The sequence below is a fragment of the Oryzias melastigma genome, linkage group LG14 (genome assembly GCF_002922805.2).
Source record: "Oryzias melastigma strain HK-1 linkage group LG14, ASM292280v2, whole genome shotgun sequence".
Lineage (NCBI taxonomy): Eukaryota > Metazoa > Chordata > Actinopteri > Beloniformes > Adrianichthyidae > Oryzias > Oryzias melastigma.
The window spans coordinates 16,103,942-16,131,424 of NC_050525.1; the positions used below are offsets into that span (position 1 = coordinate 16,103,942).

Below are 27,483 nucleotides of genomic sequence, written 5' to 3' on the forward strand. Positions count from 1 at the left end.
AGTGTATGTATATATATATATATATAGTACATGTATACATACTATATATATATATATATATATATATATATATATATATATATGTATATATACATATATATATGTATATATGGTTTGTAAATAGGTACGTTTAACAAAAGCTTCACTTCACTAACCTAAGCTGCCAAGATCACATGATACGAAAGAAGAAGGAAGTCAACCACAGGCAAACTAACCAATCAGGTTAGTGTTTTATGATTCCAAAATGAACCAATCTCGTCATTTAGAAAAAAATAAAAGAAGAACTTCCTTTTTCTTTTGTAATACAATTAACAATAACATTGGCTAAGAGAAATGAAACTAGGGAACTGATGCTGGTGTTAAATAAAATGCTTTTATTTTAAGATATGCAACAGAAAAGCAACAGTTTTTTTATAATTCCTCTTCTACAGATTCATACTACCAATCAAAAAATATACATCTTATTCAGTGCTGTAATTTGAGGAAATATGGTGAAATTATTTTTTTTATGATCCTCTCTTTTTGGCCTAGAACTCTCAGTGTTACATACTCATCTTTTTAGAAGAAAGGGGTTTTAGATTATAACACTTGGACCACATCTCACCTCTTCTGGCTTCTACAAGACCTAAAGCAGAATTAAGATCTGATAACTTTTCTGTTAACTTGCATTAGTATCTGCTGGTCCTTCCTCTGCAAGACCATATACATCCAAAACAGCATCCAGAAAGGTCGCACTGTGTCATCAGGTGGTAAAAAACAATCATAACAGCTTAAAGCTGATGATAAGTGCACGTCTGTGGTTTGAACAAGTGACTCAGACTCAAATATAAGCCAGCCTTAGTGTTTCTGTGTAATTAGCTGATTCATAGATTGTGTAGAGCGGGTTTTAGTGGAACTTTTATTTCTGGTTGCTGGCCTGATGTCAGCCGGATGTTTGGTGGTCTCAGGTAGTGTGCGGTCACGAGGTCACGAGGAGTCTTGCCTCATCCGTCCGGTGAGGCAGAGCCTCTCCAGCTGTTGAGTGCGCTCTTTGTGGACAGTCACCAAGGTTTGGTTCTCCTCTGTGAGGCGCCGAAACTCCTCTTCCAAACGAGCAATCTCGACGGCCACCTTCTCGTCCTCCACTAGATCCGCCAGCAGCTTTCGCCTATAAAAATGAGCAAAAGGAAATAAAATGATTTGAAGTGATCATTATTTGCATTTAAATCCATATAGCTATTTATGAAAACAGTGGAGGAAATTGGTATTTAAGCTCTTGCTACTTTGTACGTTTGCCTACCTAAAAAAACAGTATGCCATTCTAATGGTAGGTTCATTTGAACTGTGAGAGATGGAAAATTAAGAAATTAAGTTGAAAAATATGTATGCATTTATTTGTATTTCATAGAGGGACATAAGTATTTGATCCCCTAGTAACCATTAAAGTTGTGTACAAATCCCCCCCTAATCCCTAACTACTAAAAAAACTATATAGTGCGGGACTATATAGTGCCCTGGATTTTAAAGGTAATTTGGACACAATGCTCACTACTTTTCTTTTTCTTAACACCGGAAATGACGTCACCGATTTCCCGAAGTGAAAATCAAATAAATACAAACATTTCACGAAGTTTATTTATGACTCCACTATGTTCTGATGGTGAAAATGTGGATAGTTTATTCAAATATAACATTTCAAAAACGTTTCGTTGTTTGAAATTGTTTGACCGCAATGCATTGTGGTCTATATTCGCTAATCTAGTGAATATTGATGCATGCTAGTTTTTCGCAAAGACTTCTGGGAAATTTTGAGTGCACTTGATTTTGGAATTAGTAGATTCGGACAGCACTATAAAATGGCGAATGTACTATATAGTGCACTTTATAGTGATTAGGGGGGGAATTCGGACACACTGTAAGAGTCATTGCTCACACAGACCAGTTAGACTCCCTAATCAACCTATCACCCGGGTTGAAGACACCAGTTTGAACTAATCACCTGTATAAAACACTCCTGTCCACAGAATTAGACTCAAAACTCTCCAATATGGGAAAGACTAAAGACCTTTCAGTAAATTTAAGGAAGAAGATTGTAGACTTGCACAAGACCGGATAGACTATAAGACTATTAGCAAGAAGCTAGGGATTAAGGTGACAACTGTTTGTGTCAAAATAGAAGAACGTAACCATCAATCCACCTAAAGGTCTGGGGCTCCAAACAAGATCTCACCTGGTGGAGTTTCCATGATAAGAACAGCGAGAAATCAGTCCAAAACAACACGGCAGGAGTTAGTTGATTATCTCAAAGCAGCTGCGACCACAGTCCTCAGAGCTAGAAAAGTAGCCCTGATATTGGAGGGAACATGTGCAGGCCTGCCTGAAGTTTCCCAACGAACACCTTCAGAGCGATTAGGAGAAGGTGCTGTGGTCAGATGAGACCAACATTGATTATCTATGGTATCAACCAACCTTTTGTGTTTATAGGAGGAGAAAGGCTGCCAATGACTTCAAGAACGCCTTCCCGACTGTCAAGCATGGAGGTGGAAACATACTTTTGGGATGTTTTTCTATACTTCAACGTGTCGATGGAAGGATAGACAGAGCCATGTGCTATCAAAGTTTAAACCTTCTTCCCTCCGCCAGGTGGCTTAAAATGGGTCATGGTGGGTCCTCCAGCAGGATAATGACCCAAAAGCCGCCCAGTCTCTGAACCTCAATCCTAAAGAAAACTATGGCGAGAGCTGCAGCTCAGAATTGTCAAGCGATGGCCACCAAATGTCGGACCTCTGGCTTGCTCGTAAGGGTTTTGCCTCAAAATATTAAGTTTTTCCAGCAAGAGGGTTTACATACTTATTTCCTCCACTGAGACTCCAGCTTCTGTTTCTTCAATTAAAAATTAAAGTAAAACCGCCATAGATGGAATGCAAGTACAATCCAAAAATAATACAGTTAACAAATAAGGCATTTATTTATATTTTTTCAGGCCATAAATCAGTTATGTAAACTAATAATGAAAGCCTGAGGGAATTGCAGTGTGAGTAAAAAAGGTAATGTTTATAATTTAATCTTTCAACGTGTGACATGTCATCAGATAATGATATGACAAATTATCTTTTCAGTCCTCTACCCTCAATGACTGTGCATTTACCCGTAGTTACATTGACAACATGCAATATCTGAAGTTGTTAATCATCTAGGGTTTAGTTTATCTATTTTTCAGACATGATAAGGAGCACATGTAGTCTTTATTGTGACCTGCTCAACAGAACTTTCAAAAGGACAGACCTTTTTTTTGGTCACAGCTGCCTTTAGTAACAACTATTATTTGGCAGACAAGGCTTAACATATCTTATGTTTCCTCTTTTCTTGCTGTTTAACTCTCATTTGCATGCACATGAATGAACAGTGTTGTTTGTGTAGGAGAGTGCATGACAAAAAGCAACCGTGCACTTCGGAAAATCCCTTTCGGTATGTTTAGGTGGTATCGCCATGGTCACCGTTGCAACACTTCTATGAAAAATGGGAGGAACATACATACTGAAAGCAAGATTTTTTTTGTTATCAAAGAGTAAAAAAATCTTTTAATTTTATGTTATAATCTCAAAGCCACCTTTTCAAATGAGAAAACGTGTAAGTTAATGTGTATTCTTGTTATTGTTTCAAAGTTGTGTTTTGGTTTTATTAACAGATTCTGGTTAGAGACTTAAGCTTATCTCACCCTGACTCATCAGACTCCTATCTGGATTCAAGGCCATGCTCATGCCAACAGTCTGTCTGCTGTTTTCTATTTAGAAACCGAAGGGTGTTGTGGCTTGTGTGTCTGAGTGTGAGTGCGGGCGTGTGGGTGTTTGTGTTGTGTGGGTAGGAGTAACAGCAAGAGCCTTGAAAATCCCACTGCTAAGACTACCCACAGCTGCTTGGGACACGGGGGACAGTGTGTGTACCTTTGTGTGTCTGTTCACATGTGTTTGTTACAGATTACACAACATTTTACACACTTACTTTCAGTTAGACCTAATTATTAAAATATTAGCAACTAAAATATTTTATAATTTGAAGACAAGATCCAGATTTAAGCGATGCAAAGCAGTGTCGATTTTTGAGACATTTTTGAGTTTCAAACAATTTACAAATAAAACAAAGAAAACCCATTGAATTAATTCTGTTAATACTATACTGTACTTTCAGAAGGTCATGTTTTAAATGTTTCTTGGTGCCTAGTTAGAGTGCCACCTGGTGGACACAATGATGCAGACATCTCTTTTGTGAATTCAGTTTCTGTCAAGCCTGTATGGATGTTTTTTTTTCACCCTAAATTCACTGTCAAAGGTAACATGTGTTTTCAAAGTGCGTGATCAAAATGGGAAATTGAATTGTCAATTGAGAATTAAATATTACTTTGAATTATGGATGGAGAAAAAACTTCTATAAAAACCTTTAACGATTAAAAATGCAATTTATTTATCTTTTATGTAAAATTTAGTTTTTTAGGAAAAGTAAAATTCAATTTTATTTTCTCATGTTGAATTCTAAATTGCTGAAATTGCAAAATCAATTAGCAAATGAAATGAAATTTAAAATTAATTTCAACTATGGGTGAAAAAACTTCTGTAATTGAATATATATATATATATATATATTTAAAATTGCAGTAAAGCTTAGCACATGTTTAAAATGTCCTGCATGGTGTATGGCAGTGTGGGAGTCATTTTTCTCACTTGCGCTCCTCCAGCACAGCGATCTCATGTTTGACCTGGTGAAACTCCCTCGCCATCCTGCAGTGTTCCTTATACACTTGAACGCTCTCCCTCAGAGTCGAACATGGTGGCACTGGCTGCAACAAGTCACAGAGACGAGTGTATAAAACGGAGAAGCTATAGCAGAACAAGGTCAAAAACACGTTTTTTTTTTGTTTGTTTTTTTTATCCATGCACCAGTGACTTTTGAAAAATACAAAAATATATTAGGATACTTTTGGTGTTTTCACAAAAAAAAAAAAAGCAAAAGAATATATTCTTTAACTTATTTATTTTAGACTTAGGACAGAAAAGTTATAACTCATGATTTCATTCTGTGTGCAAGCTAAAGACACCAAATTCAACAAGGACAGGTAGAGATTGAAGGTAAATATGTTTAGTGGACAATTTTTAAAAAAATTGAAATGTATTTTGCTAGAATAGTTTCCTTTTTCAACCATTTATCCAATTTTTCTGCAAAGACTGACTCTTAAATTGTTTATTTTGTTCCCTTTAATAGACATTTTCTTCAAATCCTCAGTTAAAAATTGAACTCTATTGAGAGGGAATTCATGTCACCTTATACCTAAACTAAAAATAAGATTCCAAGAGTGTTCATTAAAATTCTACATAAACTGTTCTTACATTTGATGTAAATTAGATACATATGTTATGTAAAAACATCAATTTATTTAGAAACTTTTGCTTTTTATTTAAAAATCTTATTTTATCATTTTTTTTGTACAAGAAATGCATTCATTTAAACAATTTAAATGAAAACCCCCAAAAATATAATAAAAATGTTTTACAATACCCAAAAGAAAAAAACCGGTATGATACTCTTGCTGTTTTTTAAGAACAAAGTCAGATGTTATACGCTAAAGACAAACATTATCTTGTTTAAATTTCTTATTTTCCAATTCAAAGTTTTATGTTCCCCTTTTCTCAATTTTGTATTGTTTCTCGTAAAAAATGTAAAACTTTCTCATTGCAAAATTTTGGTTTCATTTTTAATTTAGTTGTATGAGAAACAATCTTGACTATATCAACAACATTAAAAAATATAGCAATAAAGAAACAAGAGAAAGAAAAATTGTGAAGTAGTTTATATTCTTTTTTGTTATATTACATAATTCTCAGACTCTTAACTTTACTGCTTTTGTTGGGAATTCTGTTAGGAAATACAACCAAATGTTTTTACCTGTAGGCGCTGTTCAAGATCAGGGAAGGTTTGTGAAGAATCCTCCACATCTTTAACACCTATGGTACAAAATAAATATATATTTTTTAAAGTTAAGTTCAGTCATGAGGTCTTATTCAACATGAAGTTTCTAAACAAAAAAAATGTAAAATTAAGTTAAATTGAACGGGAAAATCAATTTATTTTTACCACCAGAGTTTTATAATCCAATTGCTAAAGTTGTAACACAGTAAGACACTGTAAAAACAGATATTCAGGAAAAACATCATAAAAAAAGTCTCAGTCTACTGAATGACATGCAGATTTATCTCAAATTAATGACCTGGGTTATTTAGATTGTTAACAACATCTTAAAAAAGATATACTGTAATTTGTTAATAAAGCATTTGTGCAGGAATTCACATACATAAATAAAAAATTGATTTAGAGGCTATTTATAGTCAGACAGTTTGTAAGAAAAAAATTTTATGTTTCGCTATTCAAAAACTGTACTTAAAAAGTTTATTCCTTTAAAATATCTCAGCTGAAAATATTTTGAAAAGAATTTGTGCTAGACTGTCAAAGCAGCAGAATCACAGAGAAACAATGTCTTAATTTCATGATCACAACTGATACTGAAAGTCAGCCTTTCCTCATATGTATGCGTTTGGTGGCACAAATTTGTTCAGTTTTTTCATGTTTTTTTTTTGTATGTGTGACAAATGTTATAGAAAAGTGCTCTATTGATCCCACAGAGATAAACACTGCTCAGATAACGCCACAAGACGGCAACCCAGTGCCACACAGCTCCTCTGAAACAGTAATGAGCTGTCAAGTTGAAAGATAAGAGCACATAGGGTCAGACACTGTGTCAGGCAGAGTGGCTGGCAGAACACTTAGCCAAGAAGAATCAAACAGAAGGATTCAGACAGACAGGTGGTTGGATGGACTCCGGACAGATCGGCTTCCTGGTCTCAGCTAAGGAGCTTTGTGGACCGAACTTTCTCCAAAATCCTGATTCTTTCTCCTTCCAGTTCACCAAAGACTCTTTGAGCTGATTCTCCAATGTTTATTGACGTTGCTGTGACCAATACATTCAATCATTGGTTTCTCAAAGCAGAATTTTGGGGAAAATAGTGAAAGCTAACATCAAAATGCTCTTTCATTGATTTACAATCCTTTATAATTGCGGTCAAATGAGCCGCCGTTTGTATTTCTGTGGTCACATCAAGAAGTTCGTGGAGTCTCACAGAGATTTTCCAGCGTTCTCCGCCTTGCTACTGTAAGTATTGTATGAAACTCATACAAAAAATCAAGTCAAAGCAGAGACTGCTGTCTAGAGCAGATTTAATGTGAATGCAGATGGCGACAGTCAGGTGGGGATGACGTGAGTACCAAACCAGGTGTAAATGACAGTCCAAATCAAGTGCCAACTCAGATTTTGAGCAGACATAACCTTGTCAATTTACACATTTTTAGAAAAAATGTCTCCAAAAAAAGCCCAATGTTCTGCCTTCTTCCTATTCTTCTCAGCATCAACCATAATTGGTCAATATGCAGGTCTTGGAGTCGTTGGAGTGCTATCAATGCCACATAATCAATAAATCGTACACACAGCTTTTAGAAAATGTCGGGGGCCGCATATAATTGACTGGTTGAAATTTGAACGTAGACCGCATTTGGCCCAAGGGCCGTACTTTGGACATGCCTGATCTAGAGAGGGACTCTTGTTAGGAGCTGAGGGCAAGTCAAACAAAAGCCACACTGCCACTTGAAAACGATCAGTCGTGGGGCTTTTGAATTGACCGCTAACTGAGAGTGCTGCTCCTGCTGAGGCCCTTCATGTCATCTCCTGAGGGAAAGACAAGGAGGATCAGAGATGGGTGGAGAAGAACTGGACGTGTTAACTGCTTATAAATATAGGCCAGTGTTCTAAAAGCTGAAGAGTGAATCAGGCAGCCAAACACTGTCAGTATTAGAGGAGAAACCTGACTCCATTGCAAAGCTGCAGCTGCTGTCCCAGTGCCTGACCCTGCTGTAGTAAAACATCCTGACAGGCAGCACCTATAGTCTCAGAGGTATGTGTGTCAACAGTCAGAATGTGGCGGTTATGGAACAGTTACAACACCTGAAGTCATGTAGCATTTTGCTTGATTCTGTTTTTCTTATTTTTAGTGTTCTTGGGTGATTACGTTTGGATTTGTTGAGCCAAGTGCACAGCTGTGCATATGCATGTTTGCTTTTTACCATGTTGTGATCACACAGAAATAGCGAGAGCACCTGTTTCTAGAAGAGCAATGATAGTTGAAGTAAGTGGGAGCAGCTCGAAGAGGGGGGGTTGTCACACAGGCCAGATTGTAGCTGTTTTGGTTGGAAGAATGTCACACACATGTCCCACACATACTGGAAGTGCACTGAGAGCGGGCTTTATCTGGTGTTAAATGATCAGATGAGTAATAGGACGGACTCAACTCAAAATAAGTTCTTAGCGTCACTTTGAGATCTTTGCAGGAGCACAGGTGTGTGTGTGTGTGTGGTATGTACTGTATGTGTGTAACTGCAGATACCTGATGCATCATCAAGGCTGAAGGCGATTCTAACTTCAGATTTATCGGGAGACACTCTTCTGGTTGAGGTGATCATTTATTCCTTCATGAGGCAACATGCAAAAAAAAAAAACAAAGCTGTTTATATGGTCCAACATTTAAGATTCAGCTACAATATTACAATATAATACATTATTTGTTTATGTTTCCTGTCATCTCTTTATTTAAATCTGTTTTAAATGGTTGTTTTAGCTTAGCTATTCTCAAAAATAGCACGGTCGAGATTTTTTGTCTCAGCAAGAAATTTAAGGAAATCATCAGTGTAGGGAAAATTGATTTGGCGATTTATCACAATCTTTCATTTAGCGATACTTGCATTGATTTAAAATGCTAACAAGACGATATTTAATTATTTTTTATGAGCATCCTTCATCAACTTGATTTTGTTTCCTAGCGAAACCCCCAACCACTAGTTGGCAGCACAGCACACTGAGACTGTTTGAGCAGCTATATACTGCATCCAAAACAACAAGAACCAGCAGCCAGTTACAGGAAATGTGTTAAATGCTTAATGTTTTGATCATTTAATAAAATGAATTTTACTATTCTAGTTCAGTAGAAAAAGGTATTACTATTCGGGTAGAGTTTCTCTCTCTTTTTTTTGTTGTTGTCTTTTTGCACACGGGAGCACAAGTCACTGAAACCAAATTCCTTGTATGTATGTACTTGGCCAATAAAGCTGATTCTGATTCTTTGAAAAAAAAAAAGTGTTGGTAAAGTCTTGGGATATATGGTGATATATATTGTTTTGTGAGACACGTATCGGGATACATATCATATCACCACCCAGGAAACAAAGCCAATTGGGAGTCATGTAGTTTAAAAGTGGGCAGAAGATGTGGGCTCCAAATGGGTTTGTCCACACCTGTGTTTGTCCACATTGGCTTAGAGGATACTCAGTGTATAGGCTTGCTATGCTATCCAGAATTCGCTAGCTCGCTACAGTGGAGCTCACTGGCATGATTCAGCGGAGCTCACTAGCATGCTACAGCAGAGTTCACTAACATGCTACAGTGGAGCTCACTGGCATGATTCAGTGGAGCTCGCTAGCATGCTACAGCAGAGCTCACTAACATGCTACAGTGGAGCTCGCTAGCATGCTATAGCAGACCTCACTAGCATGCTTCTCAGACCTCACTAGAATGCTACAGTGGAGCTCGCTAGCATGCTACAGCAGAGCTCACTAACATGCTACAGTGGAGCTCGCTAGCATGCTACAACAGAGCTATAGCTAACTTGCAACAGTAGAGCTCACTAGCATGTTACAGTGGAGCTCGCGAGCATTAGCAGAGCTCGCTAGCATGCTACTCAGAGCTCACTAGAATGCTACAGTGGAGCTCGCTAGCATGCTACAGCAGAGCTCGCTAGCATGCTACAGCAGAGCTATAGCTAACTTGCAACAGTAGCGCTCACTAGCATGTTACAGAGGAGCTGCTAGCATGCTGCAGTGGAGCTCACTAGCACACTGTGTTGTCCACGAGGCAGATGGCTAGTGTAGCGAGCTAACCTACTGAGTGCACACTTAGTCAGTGCGGACAAACCCAATTGGGGTCCACATTTTCTGCCCACTTTTAACCCACTTGCCCTTGCTGGCTGGGCAGACTCTTGCCAATACATACCCCAAATTACAATGTGTAAAAATAATTTTGCTCCATACTCTTGGCAATAGAAAAACTTGATTTAAGACCCCCCCCCAAAAAAAACAAAGAAATCAATCAATTCACAGAGTTGTTCTTGCAATGTATTTAAAGATGTTATTTTAAAGTTCAATAAAATCAGACGCATTAATTTACCCTATTTTGGAAGCAAAAATGTAGATATATGTTCTGAGAATAAGTGCTAGGTTTAGATTTTATAATAATTTATTAAGACGAGTCAACTTGCACTAAGAAGGTATTCTCATTTTGTTTACATTTTCTTATTAAATGAGAAATTTTTTACTCATTATACTTCGTTTTTTAGTCACTGTAATCAAAATAAACTACATTTAGGTATCAGCCTAAAAATAAACTATTTGCTTATAAATAGCAAAAAAAGGGGCTTTAATATATTCAATTTAAATAAATTTCAGAAAATATTTAGCTTTTTTAGCTTATTTTCCTCTTTTGAATAACTGTGATGAACTCTTTTAAAAAATTGACATATTATTATAGGATTTAGTGCTAAAAAAAATTAGTTGCTGCATTGGCAGATAATTTTATTGCTTGTTAGTGATCTTATCTTCTTAAGACTATAGTTATTTTCCAATCTTTAGGCTGTTTCTTTGTAAATGTTAAAAGAAAAGGTCTTTTTCCTTGAGTGTGTTAATACAATGTAATTCCAGCCATGTAACTTTTGCACAGAGACTACACGCTGCTGAACTCAGCAGGTGTTTTGTTTGAATGAAAGCATCAGACTCTCTGATAAAGCATGTGATGAAACCACCCTTTGGAGTCTTATAAATACACACACTGCAGTCACCAGTTTCATCATGCACCGAAGCTGCAGTGGGATTAAATAATTAGAGAGCTTTGACAGACCGGTTTTGAGGGCTGGGCTTTGCATGCTCTCCTTTACTCAAGGTACAATCTTTTTATATCAGGGCATTTGCCTGATTTAACCCTGAAAAGACTCTCCTACCGCTACCTCAATGACCTTGTGCACTTGAAGCACTTTTATTTGATGTGAGCTCAAGGGATGCAATAAAAATCTGATACTTTTAGGGTCGGTGATTTATTGAGTAATTAAAAAAAGTAATATTAAAAAAAACGATATTAGCATGAATAAGTCATAATTACCTTAAACAGCACGAACTGGAACTGGAGACAGAACTTTCCGTACAGTAAGGATTCCCTTCCCACAGAAAGCTTCTGATTCCCGTCAGAATCCGGTTAACATCCCTAAAAAAATGTGGTCAGAGCTAACAGAGAGCCAGCTTCTTGTCCTCAAGCTGTATTTAATTTTTAATTCACCAAAGGACAGCTTCTCCTGAAAAAAAACTACATTCAAATGGAGTTGTTTGGAGACATCCACTTCACTGGTAATGAAAAAGCCCTGCGGCTCAGGTTTGCGTGGGCTCGCACGCACGGTTCCACAGACTGCAGCCACGCGTCCAGGAGTAACATAGAGGCTGGCAGGCAGTGGAGGAATGCCGTCTGCTGGCCCCCTGTGGTAGTCCGGGGCCAATTAAACATCTCAGATGACATGACTTTAGCCCGCAAAAATGCCCATAGCTCCAACACTGTTTTGAGTGACACGGCGTGGATGGCCACTGGCTTTGCAATAGCTGTGCAATGATGCAGCAGCTCAGAAAGAGCTTCACATGTTTGCCCTGGGAAAGGAAAAGAGAGACCTTTTTGACCCTTAATGCAAAAAATAAAAAAAGAACCAGCGTTTTTAATGCCTCTCTGCATGTGGGTGACACGTATGTGGAAGTCAAAGGTGGAAACAATGCCAGAGGATTTAAGGGATGTATCGTGCTTTCAGTGTGCTGCAAACACCAACAGATAGTCATAAAAAATATTTACATTTGTTGATGTTATAAAAACCACAAAACGGCTTTATTTGTCTCAGATTTCACTGCCTATTAATAAACTCGGTTTCGTCTACTCAAACCAATAAATCACAAGGACATCTCTGCATGCATCTCACTGTCAAATCCATAAAATTAAGACCAGCAGCTCTAGATCTGGTATCAATGATTAGAGCTTTGTGAAGTGACAGGTGGAACATGTCTTATTTAAACCACTGACATATGTGGCCCCCTCTTCTCTCAGTGTGCCAAAGTGGTGACATCAAACCAGGATCTAAAAAGCTCGCTAAAGCCGTCCGTATTTACAAAGATCTCCTGCTTGTCCAAAATACATCGGTCCTTTTAGTAAACACGGGGAGAGACTTTCATTTTAATCAAGAGACATTTTTTCCAGAGATGGTCTGCTGATTGTGTGAGTAATGATATTTTGGACCTCATATCTGTACTGTCATTACAGCAAACTCATTGGTGTTGAAGCTTCTTCTTTTTTTAATAGATATTCTATTGTATCTTGTCATGAACAATTCTTTTTTTGGCTTGTCATGTTCATGCATTTAATTGAATGTTTTATATGCAAATGATTTAGGATCAACTCACTACTAAAAATGGATAATTCCTGCATAACTTGTGGGAATAGAATTTTAATAACTTTATTAAAAAATGAAAAAAGGAAAGAAAATAATGATTTTAAAATAATGAATGCAGTTTCATGATTTAACACACTTTTAAACCTCATTCTTGCTCATTCATTGTTTAGGATTTTTTATGTTACTTTGAATTTTTATTGAATAAAGTTTCTGTCATGAACTTACTGAAAAATCTCTTAAAATCTCTGTTTTTGGACAACTATTTTCTTGCAATATTTTTGCTAATTTATTTTTTAATCAATGCATTTTTTGTTTCTTAAGCGAATGTGATACACATTTATTGTTATTTTCTGTTGTGTCTACAATTGGTGCTTGAAATATACCAATAAATCAAATCAAATTAAAGTGAATCAATTCAAATTCAATCAAATCAAATCAAATAAAAAAAAAGGTTGCCTATCTTGCCACGGAAAAAAGTGAGAAAAAAAGTGCGGCATTGATTTTACAGCTAAGATCTGCAACATGATAAACACATTTCACATCCAGCCGGTTACTTGAAGGACTTGGCATGCGTCAGGAAACATATCTGTTATAATGCTAATACTTTTTTAATTAGCTTTGTTAATTGTAATATTTTTTCATTAGCTGTTTAGTTTTGTCTAGTTTTTTTGCTAAACATTTTACACATCTTTTGATTTTAAGTAAATAAATGAACCAATTTTAACCCACTACATCAAAGAATTGTCCAAAAATTTTATTTTTTTTTAGAATAAAGATACTTTTTTAAACCTTTTGAAGAAATCCACACAAAAAAATACAATATCATTCTTCATGAGAGATTGGACCAATTATGATGCTTTGGGTGATTTGTTTTTTTTTTTTTTTTTTTTTTGCTCACAACAATGTTAGGCAAAATTATTGCAAACACCCTTTTACCTACTTTCTAAAATTTGATCCTCACATTTATCAACTAATTTTAGATCCTTTCAAAACAGCAAGTAGTCATTTAAAAAAAACAAACAATATATGAGCATTCTCATCACAATTAGCAAAATTAGCTAAACTTTTCCCACTAAAAGTCTGTTTACAAAATAAACTCTATTACTTATTGTCTATTATCACCATAAATTAGCTAAATTGTTCCCACCAAAAGTGTTCTGAGATTTCACGGAAGCAGCCATTTTGGAAAGAGCAGGAAAATCTCTTCTACTGCCCCTAGTGGATTTATGATGAACTACAGGACAGAAAAAAATGCAGTAACTTAAAACCAACGGATTTTGATGTAAAATTTGGATCACCTTATGAGAAAGAGGTTTCAAAAAATCATATTAAAAATCATATGGTTATATAGAGTTAATACAATTAATTTAATAAGCTTTATGTGCAGTCACAGTTTCATTACGGATTGAAATTTGTTTTGTCAAAACATTTTTTTTCTTTTAATTCTTAAAAATCTGACTTAATTTAAATGGTTATTTATGTAGTGCTCTGATTTGCTGTTTTCTCTTCATAAAATCACTTCATCCACAAACCACCAGATGACAGCATTTGCTCTAAATTATTTACAGCCGTCAGATGGGAGACAGTACAGTGACAGTCACAGTGAAAGAGGCAACAAAAAGGAGATAAAAACGCTCTGCACCTCCAGGAGTCTTCCTCCTCTTCCTCGTTTGTCTTCATTGACAGACTCTTGACACCAAGCTGCCTTTATCAGCCTCAGGGACTCCTCATTTCACTGTGATGGATGGAACACATTCAACTGTCTATGCTCTTGTGCTGCAGAATGAGTTCAAATTTGAGTCGTCTGTACTTGTTTGTACACCCGGGAGCCTCACAAAATGTGATCCATGAACTTTTTAAAACTAATATGTTGGGTTTGATTTAGAGGGATTCCCTCCCCCCTTTAATAGACAAAAATATTCAATCAAAATTTAAATTTGCTCCCCTTTAAAAAACACATTTTTCTCACACAAATAGTGTTTTCATTTGTAACTTTTCTTGTGATTTCTCTTACTTCTTCTTCATCTGTTCAAGTGCAATTTTAGTTTTCTCAGAATGTTTTTGGATTTCTGTGTCAGGATGTAAAAGCAGGAGAACTCTGGAGCACGTCAGCCATTGCTTTAGTCAGGTGACGCCTTTGGCAGCGAGGAGGGGCAGGTCTTAAGCTGCACAGGATGCCAAGGTCAGAGTTGTAATCCATGCCCTCGTTCATGACGGATTATATAATAGTGAGGAAAAGAAGAAGAAAAAAATCTGCCCTTGGTTTTTGATTAAGAATTATGGGGTTAGGAGATTAGAGGCAACTGAATGCTATTACATTGGACTGGGCCCAGTCCTGGAATTAATCTGAATAAAAAAAAAAAAAAGAAAAGAAAACTCATTACATGAAGAGATTAAGGAAAGCCTGGTCCAGTTCTTTAAGGTTGTACCCAAACGACACACATTCAATGCACCAAAAATATATTCACAAACAGATTTTAGCAAAGAACAAACTGTGATTATTTTCTTCCAAAGTATTTTTCTGTACTTGAAGTAAACAAAGAGATGAAAACTTTTGCATCCAGACAGTTTTAAAAGGGAAATGTATGTCAAGATTTCCATCTGAATCTTTTAATCTTTTGGTCTAATCCCTCTGTTGTTTTTAGTGGATTTGTGTTTTTTACATTAAGGGAACATATTGTCTTTAAGGTTTCTATAGTATTGTTGAAGTCAATAATATTCAGATTGGAGAAAATGCTTGGAAAGAAATGACAGAAATGCAGTATTTCATGTTAGACTGGAGATTACATTCAAAGGCTGCATTATTTTTTGATTTGACCACAACTGTTCCTCTTTTTTATGATATGTTAGATTTGTGGTTATGCAACAGAGAATCAATTAATCACACTTTTTTAAAAGTGAGGTGACTTTCCACTTGGGTGGGACTTTCCAGGTTTTTTTTTTACTCCCACGTTTAGGCAGAAAATAGGGGCATCTCTTACAAAACTGAAGCCAAAAAAATTGGGTTTTCTATGCTTGAAAATATATTTTTTACAATTTCATTTTCATAAAACCAAATTGATTTTGAATTGTTATGCTGTTTTTTATGTTTTAGATCCTTCAATCTAGTTCTCTATTTGTTTTGTTTCTTTTTTTCATTATTTTGACAGAGGTGTGTGACTGTCCTGAATAAACCCAGTTGGGTTTCTGTGACACCATCACATGATTTAATTTTTCAGAATTTTTTCTATTGCTTTTACTGTTCTGTTCTTGTTATATGAGTAAATAAATCAATCAAATCATGTCAAATCAATGATATAGACTCAAGATTTTGAATATTTGGAATAAAATTGATAATAAATGGTGAGAATTGTGATAAATAAAACCTTTTTTTGCTTCCTCATTACACCTTGAAACCACTTTTGATGTGAACTTGCACTTTAGAAACAAATTGAGCAGAAAATTGCTCTTTATGTAGCTTTATCTGCTGTTTTCTGACAAATCAACCTGCTTTTAAATTGTATTATTATTTTGCATTAATGGGAAACTCACAAAAAAAGGAAATTAGGAAATGCTGGCAGGATATTTTTATGACACTAAAAGCACTTTTGTAGAGGCTCAAAACTAAAATAACAATAACAAAGAGCTGTACTGTAATCCCAAGAGAACAAATTCCACTTTTTTTGTATAAAAGGAAATCTCCTTAGTCCTTTCTTCCTCGCTGCAGCACATCCTCATGAGACTGTGATTTGTGTGTCTGCGATGTTGCGTTGCTAGCGGGCTAAAAAGCAGCAGGTGTGTTGCTGTCTTTTCCTTAGATGTTATTATCTTTCTTGGATGGTTCCAGAAACGCTGCTCTACGGGCTGCCAGGAGGCACAAACGAAGACACACCAACAGGGGTAAACAACAACAATAACAACAGTTCTGAACCAACTTTTAAAAAGAAATGCAAAAATCTTTTTATTCTGAATATCTATGAAGTTGTGATACATTTACACACTGGGGACTGCATAAAAGTGTGTTGATTCAACTCCATTTTGCTCAAAATGTGGGAACAGTTAAGGTTATTGCTAATTTTATTTTATTTTATTTTAGTCTTAACCTTCTTTATCACTAGAAATTCTTAATTCTGTAAGCCCTAAAATCTACAATAGAGTGCTTTGTATTTGTGACAACCTACAAAGAGGGGAAGAGAAAAAGACTGTATCCCTTCAATGGTCTAAAAACAAGTTTGATCGGCGTGGAAAACACTCAAAAGGCCGTCCATGTCGTTCGATCCTGCGAGGCTCATGCACTGGAGTCTGTTTTTGCTCCCGTTTTCTTTGCAGGACACGCGGGTCGACAGAAGATGCAAGCGGGCCTGTCCGCGGTGAGGGGTTGTGACCGCCACAGGATCCCCTGAGAACACTGCAGGGAGGAGCCGGCGTCCCTCATCACAGCACAGGACAGACACTGACAACAAAAAAGGACAAATAAAAGTTGAAGAGAAGAAAGTTGAAAACATTTTTTTTTTTGGGTTAAGAAATGTAAAGTGTGTTAGTCATGAATCAGCATCAACACATCAAGTCAACAGGAGGCCTTTTCATTAAAAAACATAATCATAATAGTTCGTTTTTTCCCCCTAGAAGAGCAGAAACTGATTTGTTTTTTGTTTGTTTTGTTCCATTAAACAGGACAGGAAAAGGGTCCTTACCGGTTTTAAGGTCAATAAGAGAAACAGCAGTCCATGACATCTTATGCTGAGCCATTTAAAAGTGCCATTAGTGTGAGAAAAAAATAAGCGTTCATGTCCATTAAGGAGGTAAGTCGAGTTACAAAAATCATCTGTGTTGCTTTTTATCATATGTTTTGAAGGAAAATATATTATATTGCCTTATATTACATTATAAGAAGAATTTTTCTAATGAAAAACAATCTGCGTTTTTTTAAATTTTTTTTATTGATGGATGCTGAATCTTGCTCATACATCTGCATATGCTGTGATAAAGTTTATGTTATGTCTACATACATTGTCATGTAATTTATTGATGCATTAAGGTAAAAATGTCTGATCAGAAGTTATGACCCGGAAAATGATAATTCAGGTAAAAGAAATGGTAAAGTCGAGCTGGGTGGGGATTATATAAGTTCGCTTCCGCCCACTTTAAAGCAATCTATAATTTGATGCCTTTTTATCTTATGTCTGACGTAACTTTGTACAAATGTATATCTGTGTTGATTGTACTTCACATGCATTCTTGTTTGATTGCTTAAAAAAACATTTATCTTTAATTAAAAAGTCCCACTTCAATCACCTTTGAGACACTGTTAATTATGATGATGTCATTCTAGCCCAAAATAATAAAAAAAAAAAAAACTGTCGTTTTCTAGGACATAGTTTCTGCAGAGCGGCAATCGTTCATTAGGATCCCGTCACCCAACTGTTTATATGTTCTGCAGCTAGCCTACAGCCCCCAACCGAACACTAGCTCTACAACAAAAACGGCGAGCAATAATGAATAATATACAAACTGCATTATTTCATTTAATTCTGATTCACAGCAATTAGAATAAAGAAATATTCAGAAATGCCATTTTGAGATTAATTTTCTTTAGAAATGTTTTCATCATGAGAAAAATACCACTAGAACACCACTTTCATTGGAGTGGGTCTTTAAAAGAACCAACTGTTGCTATGCAGCCACTTTGAAAAGGTTGTTTTAAAAACAGGAGCCGATTTTTTTTTTTATTCCCAAGACAAAAACAGCCATCTTTTTGCACAAAAGTTAAACATCCTGTCAAGTTTACCCCAAGGTCAGACCTCAAAATGCTCTGACAAACTTACAAAACCCTCCACACTTCACTCCCAACAGAACGCCGTTTGCATTTTAAATACTAAGTGAGCTTCCTTTCAGCAACATGATTTGTTTGCTAAGCTCCTATGAAAAAAAAAAACAAAAAAAAAACACTTAAAATGAGACATGACTAAAGTGAAGATGTTTGACTAAAGTTTTCTGCATTAAAAGCGTAACATGAGACACAACAACACACAGCTAAAGGAATTAAAGTGAATCCAGTTTTATGTCATTTATAGTGTTGAAATTCACCATAAAAATTAAAATAAAAATGAAACAGTGAAAATATTCATTAATAAACACAAAAAGTTTAAAAAAAAAATGTAAAATATTTTCTTTTTGAACTGAAAAGTGGTGGAGATGATGAGATTTCCTCACATTGCATCAGAATTTTAGATGTCTTTTTTTATTATTGGTATAAAACTGGTGAAATGATGAAAATCCTCCCTTTGATGAACTGGCAATTAATTAAAACAGAAAAAACTGAAGTTTTGATGCTTTTTTTGAGTTGTAGAGAATACAATTTATGAAAAAATTTATTTTTTTTGCCCATTAACAGATGTAAAGTTGGACTTGAAGACATAAAGATTCAAAACTATGTCAAAAACAAAATATTGCAGTAGTATGGAGGAGTCAGGAAAAAAAAACATTTTTGAAATGAGATTGAGGTCATAGAGGTTGGGGTAGTTGAAACTGGGGAATACAGGAGGAGCAGATTAATTGGGATCTCTTTTCAAAAATGGGCAAAGAGGACACCTGGTTACAAACCTACTGGCTAGAGCGAACACAGACTGTGCACGAGCTGCCGTGGTTATTCTGTGTCATCCCCCAGGAGCCTGCCGCTCTCCAGGTCATTAGATAGGGAGCTGCCGGAGGAGGACGTGGAGCCACGTCTCTGAAACTGACGGGACTGCACCCCATAAAAGAAACAAAAGGCCTGATGCAAAAGAAAAAGGGATGGAGAAAAACAGAAAAGGACTTAAATATGAAAAATATAGGATGAACGGCTAAGAAAACAACAAAAAAGCTGGTTGAAGATATTAAATCACCTTATCAATCCTTTGATTTATTTCCATACTTTTCTGAAAATACCTCTTTTAAAGCATCCTCAAACAGTCGCTCACCTCCTCTATGTCTGCGTTCCTGCGAGCCTTATAGATGAACTCTCCAATGGCAACGAAAACAGACAGCACCAGACCAGCAGCCAGGACGATGAAGATGCCGCCAATGTTCTCCACGCCTAAAGCGCTGGCCTCTTTGTTGTCCTCCTCTGGGCATCCGTTGCCCCTCCACCACTTCTCCTTCATCATGTGTAGCTTTCCCTCCTCCTGCAGCTGAAGGATGGCGATGGTGACTTTATCCCTGTATGGAGATCCTGGAAAAAGACAAAACTTTTACAGCCATGAATCTATTTTTGCTATTTGCCAACTAGGGGCTTTAAAAATACTTGACACAATCTGTTTCTCTCTGATACAAATGTAGTCGAGTGTATTCACTAAAATCTATTCTCTAAAGCCACTTTCTTACCAAACACAAGTGAGTCTCTGTGTGGTTCAGCTCACCGATTGGCGTTCCCACTCCATATCCTTTGGAGTCAATGAGACCTCCGATCTGTGTGAGGTTGCAGTTTCTCTGGCTGATATACTCGATGCTGGTGGACTCCATCAGCATGGCGTAGTCTGTTGTTAAAACGCGGGTGATGCCTTCTTTGTTGTTTTTAACTAACGCTGTGTTCTTCCTGCTGCTCATGAAGGCCCACATCTTCTCATAGGTGGAGATCTTTGATTTCTGGAGATTCCAAAGAGGTAAAAATGGAAAGAATGTGCATAGATTTCAGAAACCAGTGATGTGTTTGACTACAAAATGTGTACGGTCTTTGTATGTACACAAGTAGGTTCCGAGTGCAGTCACAGACTGGAGAGTCTAACATCAGGATGAGCGTGGGTGTTTGCTCTGTTATAGGAAAATGGGATGGCTGGGTTCTAAATCTCCTCCAGCTGATTCAATTTGTCGAAGGCATCAACACACCCTGCTTCTTCCATCAGGAAGCTGTTATCACTGGCTGCAATCATGGAAGATAAAGTCCTGCATGAATCACCCTGCTGAGCCACAGGATGCAAGAGAGTTGATAAATGTGAGGCAAAGCAGTGACAGCCTTGGTTGGGGACGGTTATGCCAAATAAAAAAAAAAAAAAAAAAAAAACAAACAAACATATGTCTAACTTCAATTAAAAGTTTTTTAAACAGTAAAATTCTAACATACAAGAAGAAATTATATATTTTTTACATTACAGCATCTTTAAAATATTGGTGATTTCAGAAAACCAAATTATATGTAGAGCTTTCTGGCAAATATAAATCTAATTGGTGCACACTAGTTAGTTTCAGAAGTGCACCACATCATTTCCGCCAGTACCAGATCATTTCAGGTGTGGACCAGATCGTTTCAGGCGAGCATCAGATGGTTTTTGGTACGCACCAGACTGTTTCTGGTGGTCATCACATTGTTTCAAGTGCACTGTGTAGTTTCTGGTAAGGACCAGTTACTTTCTGGTGCCTATCAGAACGCTTAAAGAGCACAAGATAGTTTCTGGTGCCCACCAGATAATTTCAAGCCAACCAGATATTTCTGGTGTGCACGACAAACCAGTACTAATTTATTCTAATCAATCCTTAAGGGGTTCCATACAATTAAAGTATATCAAGGAAATTTAAAACTCAGCTTTCTTCATCATTTTACTGTATGTCAGCAGGAGAACTCAAAAGATAGTTTCAAGTGCACCTGCTAGCTTCTGGTGCCAAAAAGAAAGTTTCTGCTAGCAGCAGAGAGTTTCTTGTGCCCACCAGATAGTTTCAAGCACACAAATTAGTTTGTAGTGCCCACCACATAGTTTTGAGTGCACCAAATAGCTTCTATTAGCACCAGTTAGTTTCTGGTATGAACCAGATAGTTTCTGGTATACACCAGATAGTTCCTTGTGACTGCCAGATAGTTTTAAGCACACCAGATAGTTTCTAGTGCCCACCAGATAGTTTTAAGCACACCAGATAGTTTTAAGCACACCAAATAGTTTATTGTGCACACCAGATAGTTTCTGGTATGCACCAGATAGTTTTGTGTGCCCACGAGATAGTTTCTAGTATGCACCAGATAGTTTCTTCTGCACACCAGATAGTTTTGTGTGCCCACCAGATAGTTTCTAGTATGCACCAGATAGTTTCTTGTGCACACCAGATAGTTTCTAGTATGCACCAGATAGTTTCTTCTGCACACCAGATAGTTTCTTGTGACCACCAGATAGTTTTGAGTGCACCAGAAAGTTTCTGCTGGCACTAGTTGGTTTTTGGACCCCACCAGATAGTTTCAAGCACACCAGATAGTTTCTTGTGCCCACCAGATAGTTTCTAGTATGCACCAGATAGTTTCTTGTGCACACCAGATAGTTTCTTGTGCACACCAGATAGTTTCTTGTGCACACCAGATAGTTTCTTGTGACCACCAGATAGTTTTGAGTGCATCAGAAAGTTTCTGCTGGCACCAGTTGATTTTTGGACCCCACCAGATAGTTTAAAGCACACCAGATAGTTTCTGGTGCACACCAGATAGCTTCTGGTATGCACCACATAGTTTCTTGTGACCACCAGATAGTTTTAAGCACACCAGATAGTTTCTGGTGCCCACCAAATAGTTTCTTGTGCACACCAGATAGTTTCTGGTTTTCACCAGATAGTTTCTTGTGACCACCAGATAGTTTCTAGTATGCACCAGATAGTTTCTTGTGCACACCAGATAGTTTCTAGTGCACACCAGATAGTTTCTTGTGACCACCAGATAGTTTTGAGTGCACCAGAAAGTTTCTGCTGGCACCAGTTAGTTTTTGGACCCCACCAGATAGTTTCAAGCAAACCAGATAGTTTTTTTCTGCCCACAAGATAGTTTCTTGTGACCACCAGGTAGTTCCTTGTGTCCACCAGATAGTTTCAAGCGCACCACATATTTTTTGGTGTACATAAGAAGCCAATGCTAATTGTTCTTACGTCCATGTCCCTTGGGGGCTCCTTAAAAAATAAGTAAATCAAATAAATCTGAAACTCCACTTTCTTCACCTTTTTACTGTATTTCATCAGGAGAACTGACTTACCTTAAAGAAGGTCATGGTGGATCCATCTCTAACAGCTCCATACTCAATCCTGCTCTGTTTGGCCAGGTCGTCTGCAGAGTCAATGGGTGCATCCATTCTCTCCACGGTGAGAAAGGCTGCCAAGTTGGCTGTATAAGACGAGATGATGATCAAAGTGAAGAACCACCAGATACCCCCTACTATCCGAGTGGAAAGAGCCTTAGGCATCAGCTCAGAGCCTGGAAGCAAGACAAGCAAAGGGGAGAAAATAAAAATAAAAGTTTTTAAAATGGAGGATTTAGAGAGCAAAACATATCAATAATCCAGACTCGATAAAAGAACTTTACAAATACACTGATAGACAATAAATAAGTAAAAATGTTGAAAGCAAAGCAGGCTTGTTTGTTATCTGTTTAATTCTCTTTCAAAAACAACATTTTATATTTTGCATTTCTACAAGCAAACATTTTTATCCCCCTCTTCATTATTTTAAAAATCCAATCTGATTTTTAAAATAATTAAGAACTTGAAACATGGAAACAATCATGCAGTCTTAGATTAAGCTCTACGTTTCTTTGTTTTTTTTTTTTTAGTAGAATAGAACAATCAAACCAGGCCAAGCTAAGTCAGAACTGCAGCAGACTGTGTCTGTAACATTTTGATTTGTCTGTCTTCAGCTTGCTTTGTGTGAACAGCTCTTCAAAGCAAAAGCGTGCAGGGATTAGACAATTGTGTGCAGAACAGAAGACCTGCTGCAGGCATAATGACTGCTGTCATCCAATAAGCTTCTCACTTTGGAAATCATAAAAAACAGCAAAAAATGTCTAAGAAGACAAAATATAATGTAAAAAAAAATGCTTCAAAACAACAAAAAATTCTAAGAAGACAAATAGGTATATTTCTTTAATGTTTAAAGCTAAATTTAAGTATGCATGAAGGTTTGTTTAGGGTTAGATTATCACAAAATTGTATTAAATTCAGTTTTAAACTCACTTTGAACCTGACAAGTTATTTATTTATCCATCTTTACAAATTGAATCACAATAACTTTTCTCAATTAATGGAAAGTAACACATAGTTTGCCATGAAAACACACAGTCAATTCCAAAGTAGGGACAAAAGTTCAGATTTTTTTCTTTTTATTGGTTTATTTCTCAGGGACAGTGCACATTAAAAGCATAACTGCAGTGTGCAGCATATAGGCTATTTTTCATCTGTAGTCCCTGGACATATGTTTAAAATCCCAACCTCAAACATTAAATCAACAGTGAAAAACACCATAAAAATACACTAAAACTATGTACCTTGTCGCATGAGAGCTCCAATACCAAACCAGAAGCTGTTCAGTAAAGTGAAGTTGTTTTGTACTAGAGTTGAGGATGGATTGCATGGATGAGGATTGTACCACTCGTATGGGGTGAACCTGCAACAAAAAACATGCAACACAAAAAGTCAAAACAATCAAAAAGATGTGTTTTTCTACATATTAAAGAGATAAAATAAAACTAAATGCTTGCTTTATTCCAGTTCACTAAATTAAACAGTTTTTGTAGTTTCTCTGATCGCTTTATGTTTATCATGCTCAAGTTTGAGACAAAAAAATTATCTTTGATTTGTAAAATTGATGTTTTTTAGTCTTGTGGTGTTTATGTCTGCAGTATGTTGTTTGAACTGCTGTATATGAGCCCTCAGAGGTCTGACATTTTATCCAAGAGCACATGTACCAACACAAGGAACTTTATTTAATGATATTCTAGTCAATTCATTTAAATTTACACATGTTTTGAGTTCATGTTTGCAACAGTATAAGCAGCATAACATGTCTCAGCAACCTGTAATTTATTTTTATAAAGCACAGTTTGCTTTATTGTTTTATTTTCCCAAATGGGAGCTCAGCAGTAAATCCACCAGGCTGACAAATCAAAAGTGAGTGCCAAAAAATGTACATATGTATCAGTGGAACACAAGAATGTAAGATAAAAAAAAAAGTAATTTGTAAATATCAAAGCCTCATTTTGAGCAAAGTACAATATTTTTCAGAAAAGACGAATATCTTAATAATATTGCTACATCAAAGGAGTGACTCACCTGGCAATTACAAACAGAACACAGCTGACACCAGTGCAGGCTAGAAGCACATACATCCAGATGTCTGGAGACAGAGGATTCAGGAAGGAGAACACGCCTGGATTGGTCCCGTTTGGCTTCCGGTACAGAATACTGATGCCTAAAGTCATGAAGGGCTTGGAGAAGTCGATCACTTTCTCTCTGACGTATGTTATGGTGAGGGGAGCCACGGCCAGGTCTGCAACCTGTGTTTTTGAAAACATATGGTGCGCAATTAATCTGATAAATGGATCGAATTGCATGTTTTAAGGAAATGTTGAAAAGTGCTCATGATACTTTACAGTTAGATTTAGCCTTAAGTGCTCCAAATATGCTGCCTCCTGTTCATTTTATTAGAGGAATAAGTATAATAGTATGTCTACAGACAGTTTAATCATTTATCATAACTGTATCACAATGTGATTTTTAACAAAAGCTCACAAAAACAAACAAATGTGTTTTGACATATTGTATATTCAGTAGTGCTGCCACAAACAAATATTTTGATGGTCGACTAATCTTCGATTAGTTTTCCGATTAGTCGACTTATGCGCAAACTGGATGTAAAGCACACATCTTAACCATTATTAGCTTTAAACTAACTACAAACTATATATATAGCATTACCTGCGATAATCCTACTGTGAATGCTGTATGTGAATTTGACCACTGAAGATGCTGAAATTGATAGCTAAAAACGCTTAAGTTGAGAGCTGAAATCGCTGAGCTAGCTAACTTAAATGTCAAATTAGCCTAAAAAACTGAAAAAAGCCTAAATTAGCCAAAATAGCTAGCTTGTAAATATTAGCCTAACTCCAAAACAGCCTAAAAAAAAGAGAAAAAAAGTCTAAAATAGCTAAAACAGCTAGCATGTAGTTAAAACATTAGCTTCGAAATGGTCTAAAAAACCTTAATAAATGCCAACATAGTTCAAAATGTTAGCATAATGCCTTTATAACTTTCAACTTTACAACACTCCAACTCCCTATAATATAAAGTAACGACTAATCAACTAAAGTAGTCGTCGACTAAGTCAATAGTCGATTATTCGACTAACTCCGCGGTGTTTTTGCTTACGTGCTCGATCAGCTCCCGCACCATCCCGTTCCACTCTCCCTTGTCATTTTGAGCTCCATATTTCCCATCGCCCACCAGTCTGACTTCATACGTAAAACCCAAGATGTTTGAGAGCTCTTTCAAAAGATCCATACAGTATCCTTCATAGCGATCATTCCCAACCAGCTCCTTATCAGATTTCCTAACCATCACGTATGGATTTTCCTGCAAACAGAAAAGAATTTTTGGTTTATGAATCTGTAGAAATGTAATTGGTGTAAGAGACAAATAACGTAATTTGTCGGATTTTATATTTTGTCAATCTGAATTTACACGTTATTTAATTGTTTCTAGTGTTTCCCAGATAGTCCTTAGCCATTTGTTTTATTATTTGTTAAATAAAACGTGCTTTAAAATGAGAAATATGTTTAAATTTGCTGAATATTTCTGTTGTTTCCACATAAAAAGGCTGTGTTCTTTCTTCCTGTTGTCTTTCCTGCAAATATTCCCTGCATAGTCAAAAGATAGTATTTTTAACATGTTCTTGTGACATTTTGCTATTGATAGAAGGTACAGTAGAGTAAGTAAGTAAATCTTTATAGTACTGTTCGGCGCCCTTGTTAACCAGTGGTGTAGTACACCAGACTGAAAGCACTGCGGTTCGCTCCGTGCAGCGAATTTTCTGGTGTCTGGTCTGTGTTATGCATGAGGCGCGAGTATTCCACGTTAATTCTGGCAGGAAGTTACTCCAAGACACACGGGAAAATCCTGTTAATTTTCAAAATATAATCAATTTTTCCCAATAAAATACTCCAATTGACTAATGTCATCATAGTTTTGTGTCTAAACAGACTGTAGAGATGAAGAAAAACAAAACAAAAAAACAGACACACAACGAGACACACATACAAACACAGATCTATGGCGTGGGGATTGTGGTTTTGGGTGTCTGATAACGGCAAAAAATGCTCTAAATAACAGCTGAGATGAGCAGAAGCGCCTTACGACTGAAAAATATGTTTCTAGTGTGAACTTGAGGTTAAGCGGATACCACGCACACTCCATCCGCACACTGCATCGGTGTGAACAAAGTGTAACCCATTGGTATGTACTGTATATATATATATATATATATATATAAGTATGTATATATATACAGTATATACCAATGGGTTACACCTTGTTCACTCCGATGCAGTGTGCGGATGGAGAGTGCGCGGTATCCGCGTAACCCCACACTAGAAACATATTTTTCAGTGGAAAGGCGCTTCTGCTTATCTTAGGTGTTTTATATATATATATACTATATATTGTAATATATATCAATGTAACAGCTCCGCACACACCTCAGAGGCTAATTTCTAATGACCACCTGCCGCTCTGCAGAAACTAGCCCTTACAAAACGACACTGGTTTTTACATTTTGGCAAAAAGTAGCATAATCATAGTTGGGAACACTTTCATAAAACATTTAAAGATGATCGGTGTAAGTCTTTATCTTTCCTCCTCACCAGTATGGTGGTGACGATGAGAGTCCTGTTAGCCAGAGAGTCTGTCACATTGCTGTTCTTGTCTCGGTTGGTCTCTATCAGAGTCATTCCCTTGTATGAATTCCATATCGCAACCTGGAAAGACAAACACAGATTCAATTAACTGAATCACACTTCCTGCTTTAATCATATGTGTAGTTTTTCTAATTTAAATTTAAATTTTCAACATTCATTGAAAGAAAATGAGCCTGAATGCAGCAGGATCACACCAGCAAAGACAACATAAATGAAGGGGTA

At 36.6% G+C, this 27,483-nt stretch overlaps 2 protein-coding genes and 1 long non-coding RNA gene across 10 annotated transcripts in view; 1 reads left to right on the top strand and 2 right to left on the bottom strand.

The window, feature by feature from the left end:
- Positions 1–371: 371 nt before the first annotated feature.
- Positions 372–12,346, bottom strand: map3k7cl (map3k7 C-terminal like). The gene is made up of 5 exons (XM_024266250.2): positions 11,279–12,346; positions 8,463–8,544; positions 5,917–5,975; positions 4,698–4,813; positions 372–1,147 (listed from the first exon to the last, which is right to left on the bottom strand). The coding sequence occupies exons 2-5, from the start codon at positions 8,536–8,538 to the stop codon at positions 967–969; spliced, it is 432 nt and encodes a 143-aa protein (XP_024122018.1). The 5' UTR covers positions 8,539–8,544; positions 11,279–12,346; the 3' UTR covers positions 372–966.
- LOC118599643 lies at positions 12,203–18,501 on the top strand. Its single transcript, XR_004949072.1, has 2 exons — positions 12,203–12,424; positions 16,397–18,501. It is a non-coding gene; the product is annotated as an uncharacterized LOC118599643 (long non-coding RNA).
- The window catches only part of grik1a (glutamate receptor, ionotropic, kainate 1a), a 34,662-nt gene continuing 22,171 nt past the window's right edge, over positions 14,993–27,483 (bottom strand). For 2 of the 8 annotated variants that reach the window (XM_024266519.2, XM_024266515.2), the window contains 8 exons: positions 27,208–27,321; positions 25,718–25,921; positions 24,623–24,846; positions 23,839–23,957; positions 22,556–22,773; positions 19,976–20,201; positions 19,538–19,788; positions 14,993–17,031 (listed from right to left, as the gene is read on the bottom strand). In XM_024266519.2, coding sequence (XP_024122287.1) covers positions 16,867–17,031; positions 19,538–19,788; positions 19,976–20,201; positions 22,556–22,773; positions 23,839–23,957; positions 24,623–24,846; positions 25,718–25,921; positions 27,208–27,321 — 1,521 coding nt within the window. In that variant the 3' untranslated portion in view covers positions 14,993–16,866. Of the gene's footprint in view, positions 17,032–19,052; positions 19,351–19,537; positions 19,789–19,975; positions 20,202–22,555; positions 22,774–23,838; positions 23,958–24,622; positions 24,847–25,717; positions 25,922–27,207; positions 27,322–27,483 lie in introns of those variants that run through there. The other 6 variants (XM_036215260.1, XM_036215259.1, XM_024266517.2 and 3 more) reach the window with 5 other exon arrangements.

Bases quoted from the DNA above. Each gene is read 5' to 3' on its own strand.
- map3k7cl (XM_024266250.2), bottom strand. From the start codon at position 8,538: ATGATCACCTCAACCAGAAGAGTGTCTCCCGATAAATCTGAAGTTAGA. The intron at 5,976-8,462 runs GTATCTGCAGTT...TTTGTACCATAG, and splicing joins CAGCCTTGATGATGCATCAG to GTGTTAAAGATGTGGAGGAT. The intron at 4,814-5,916 runs GTAAAAACATTT...GACTTGTTGCAG, and splicing joins ATCTTGAACAGCGCCTACAG to CCAGTGCCACCATGTTCGAC.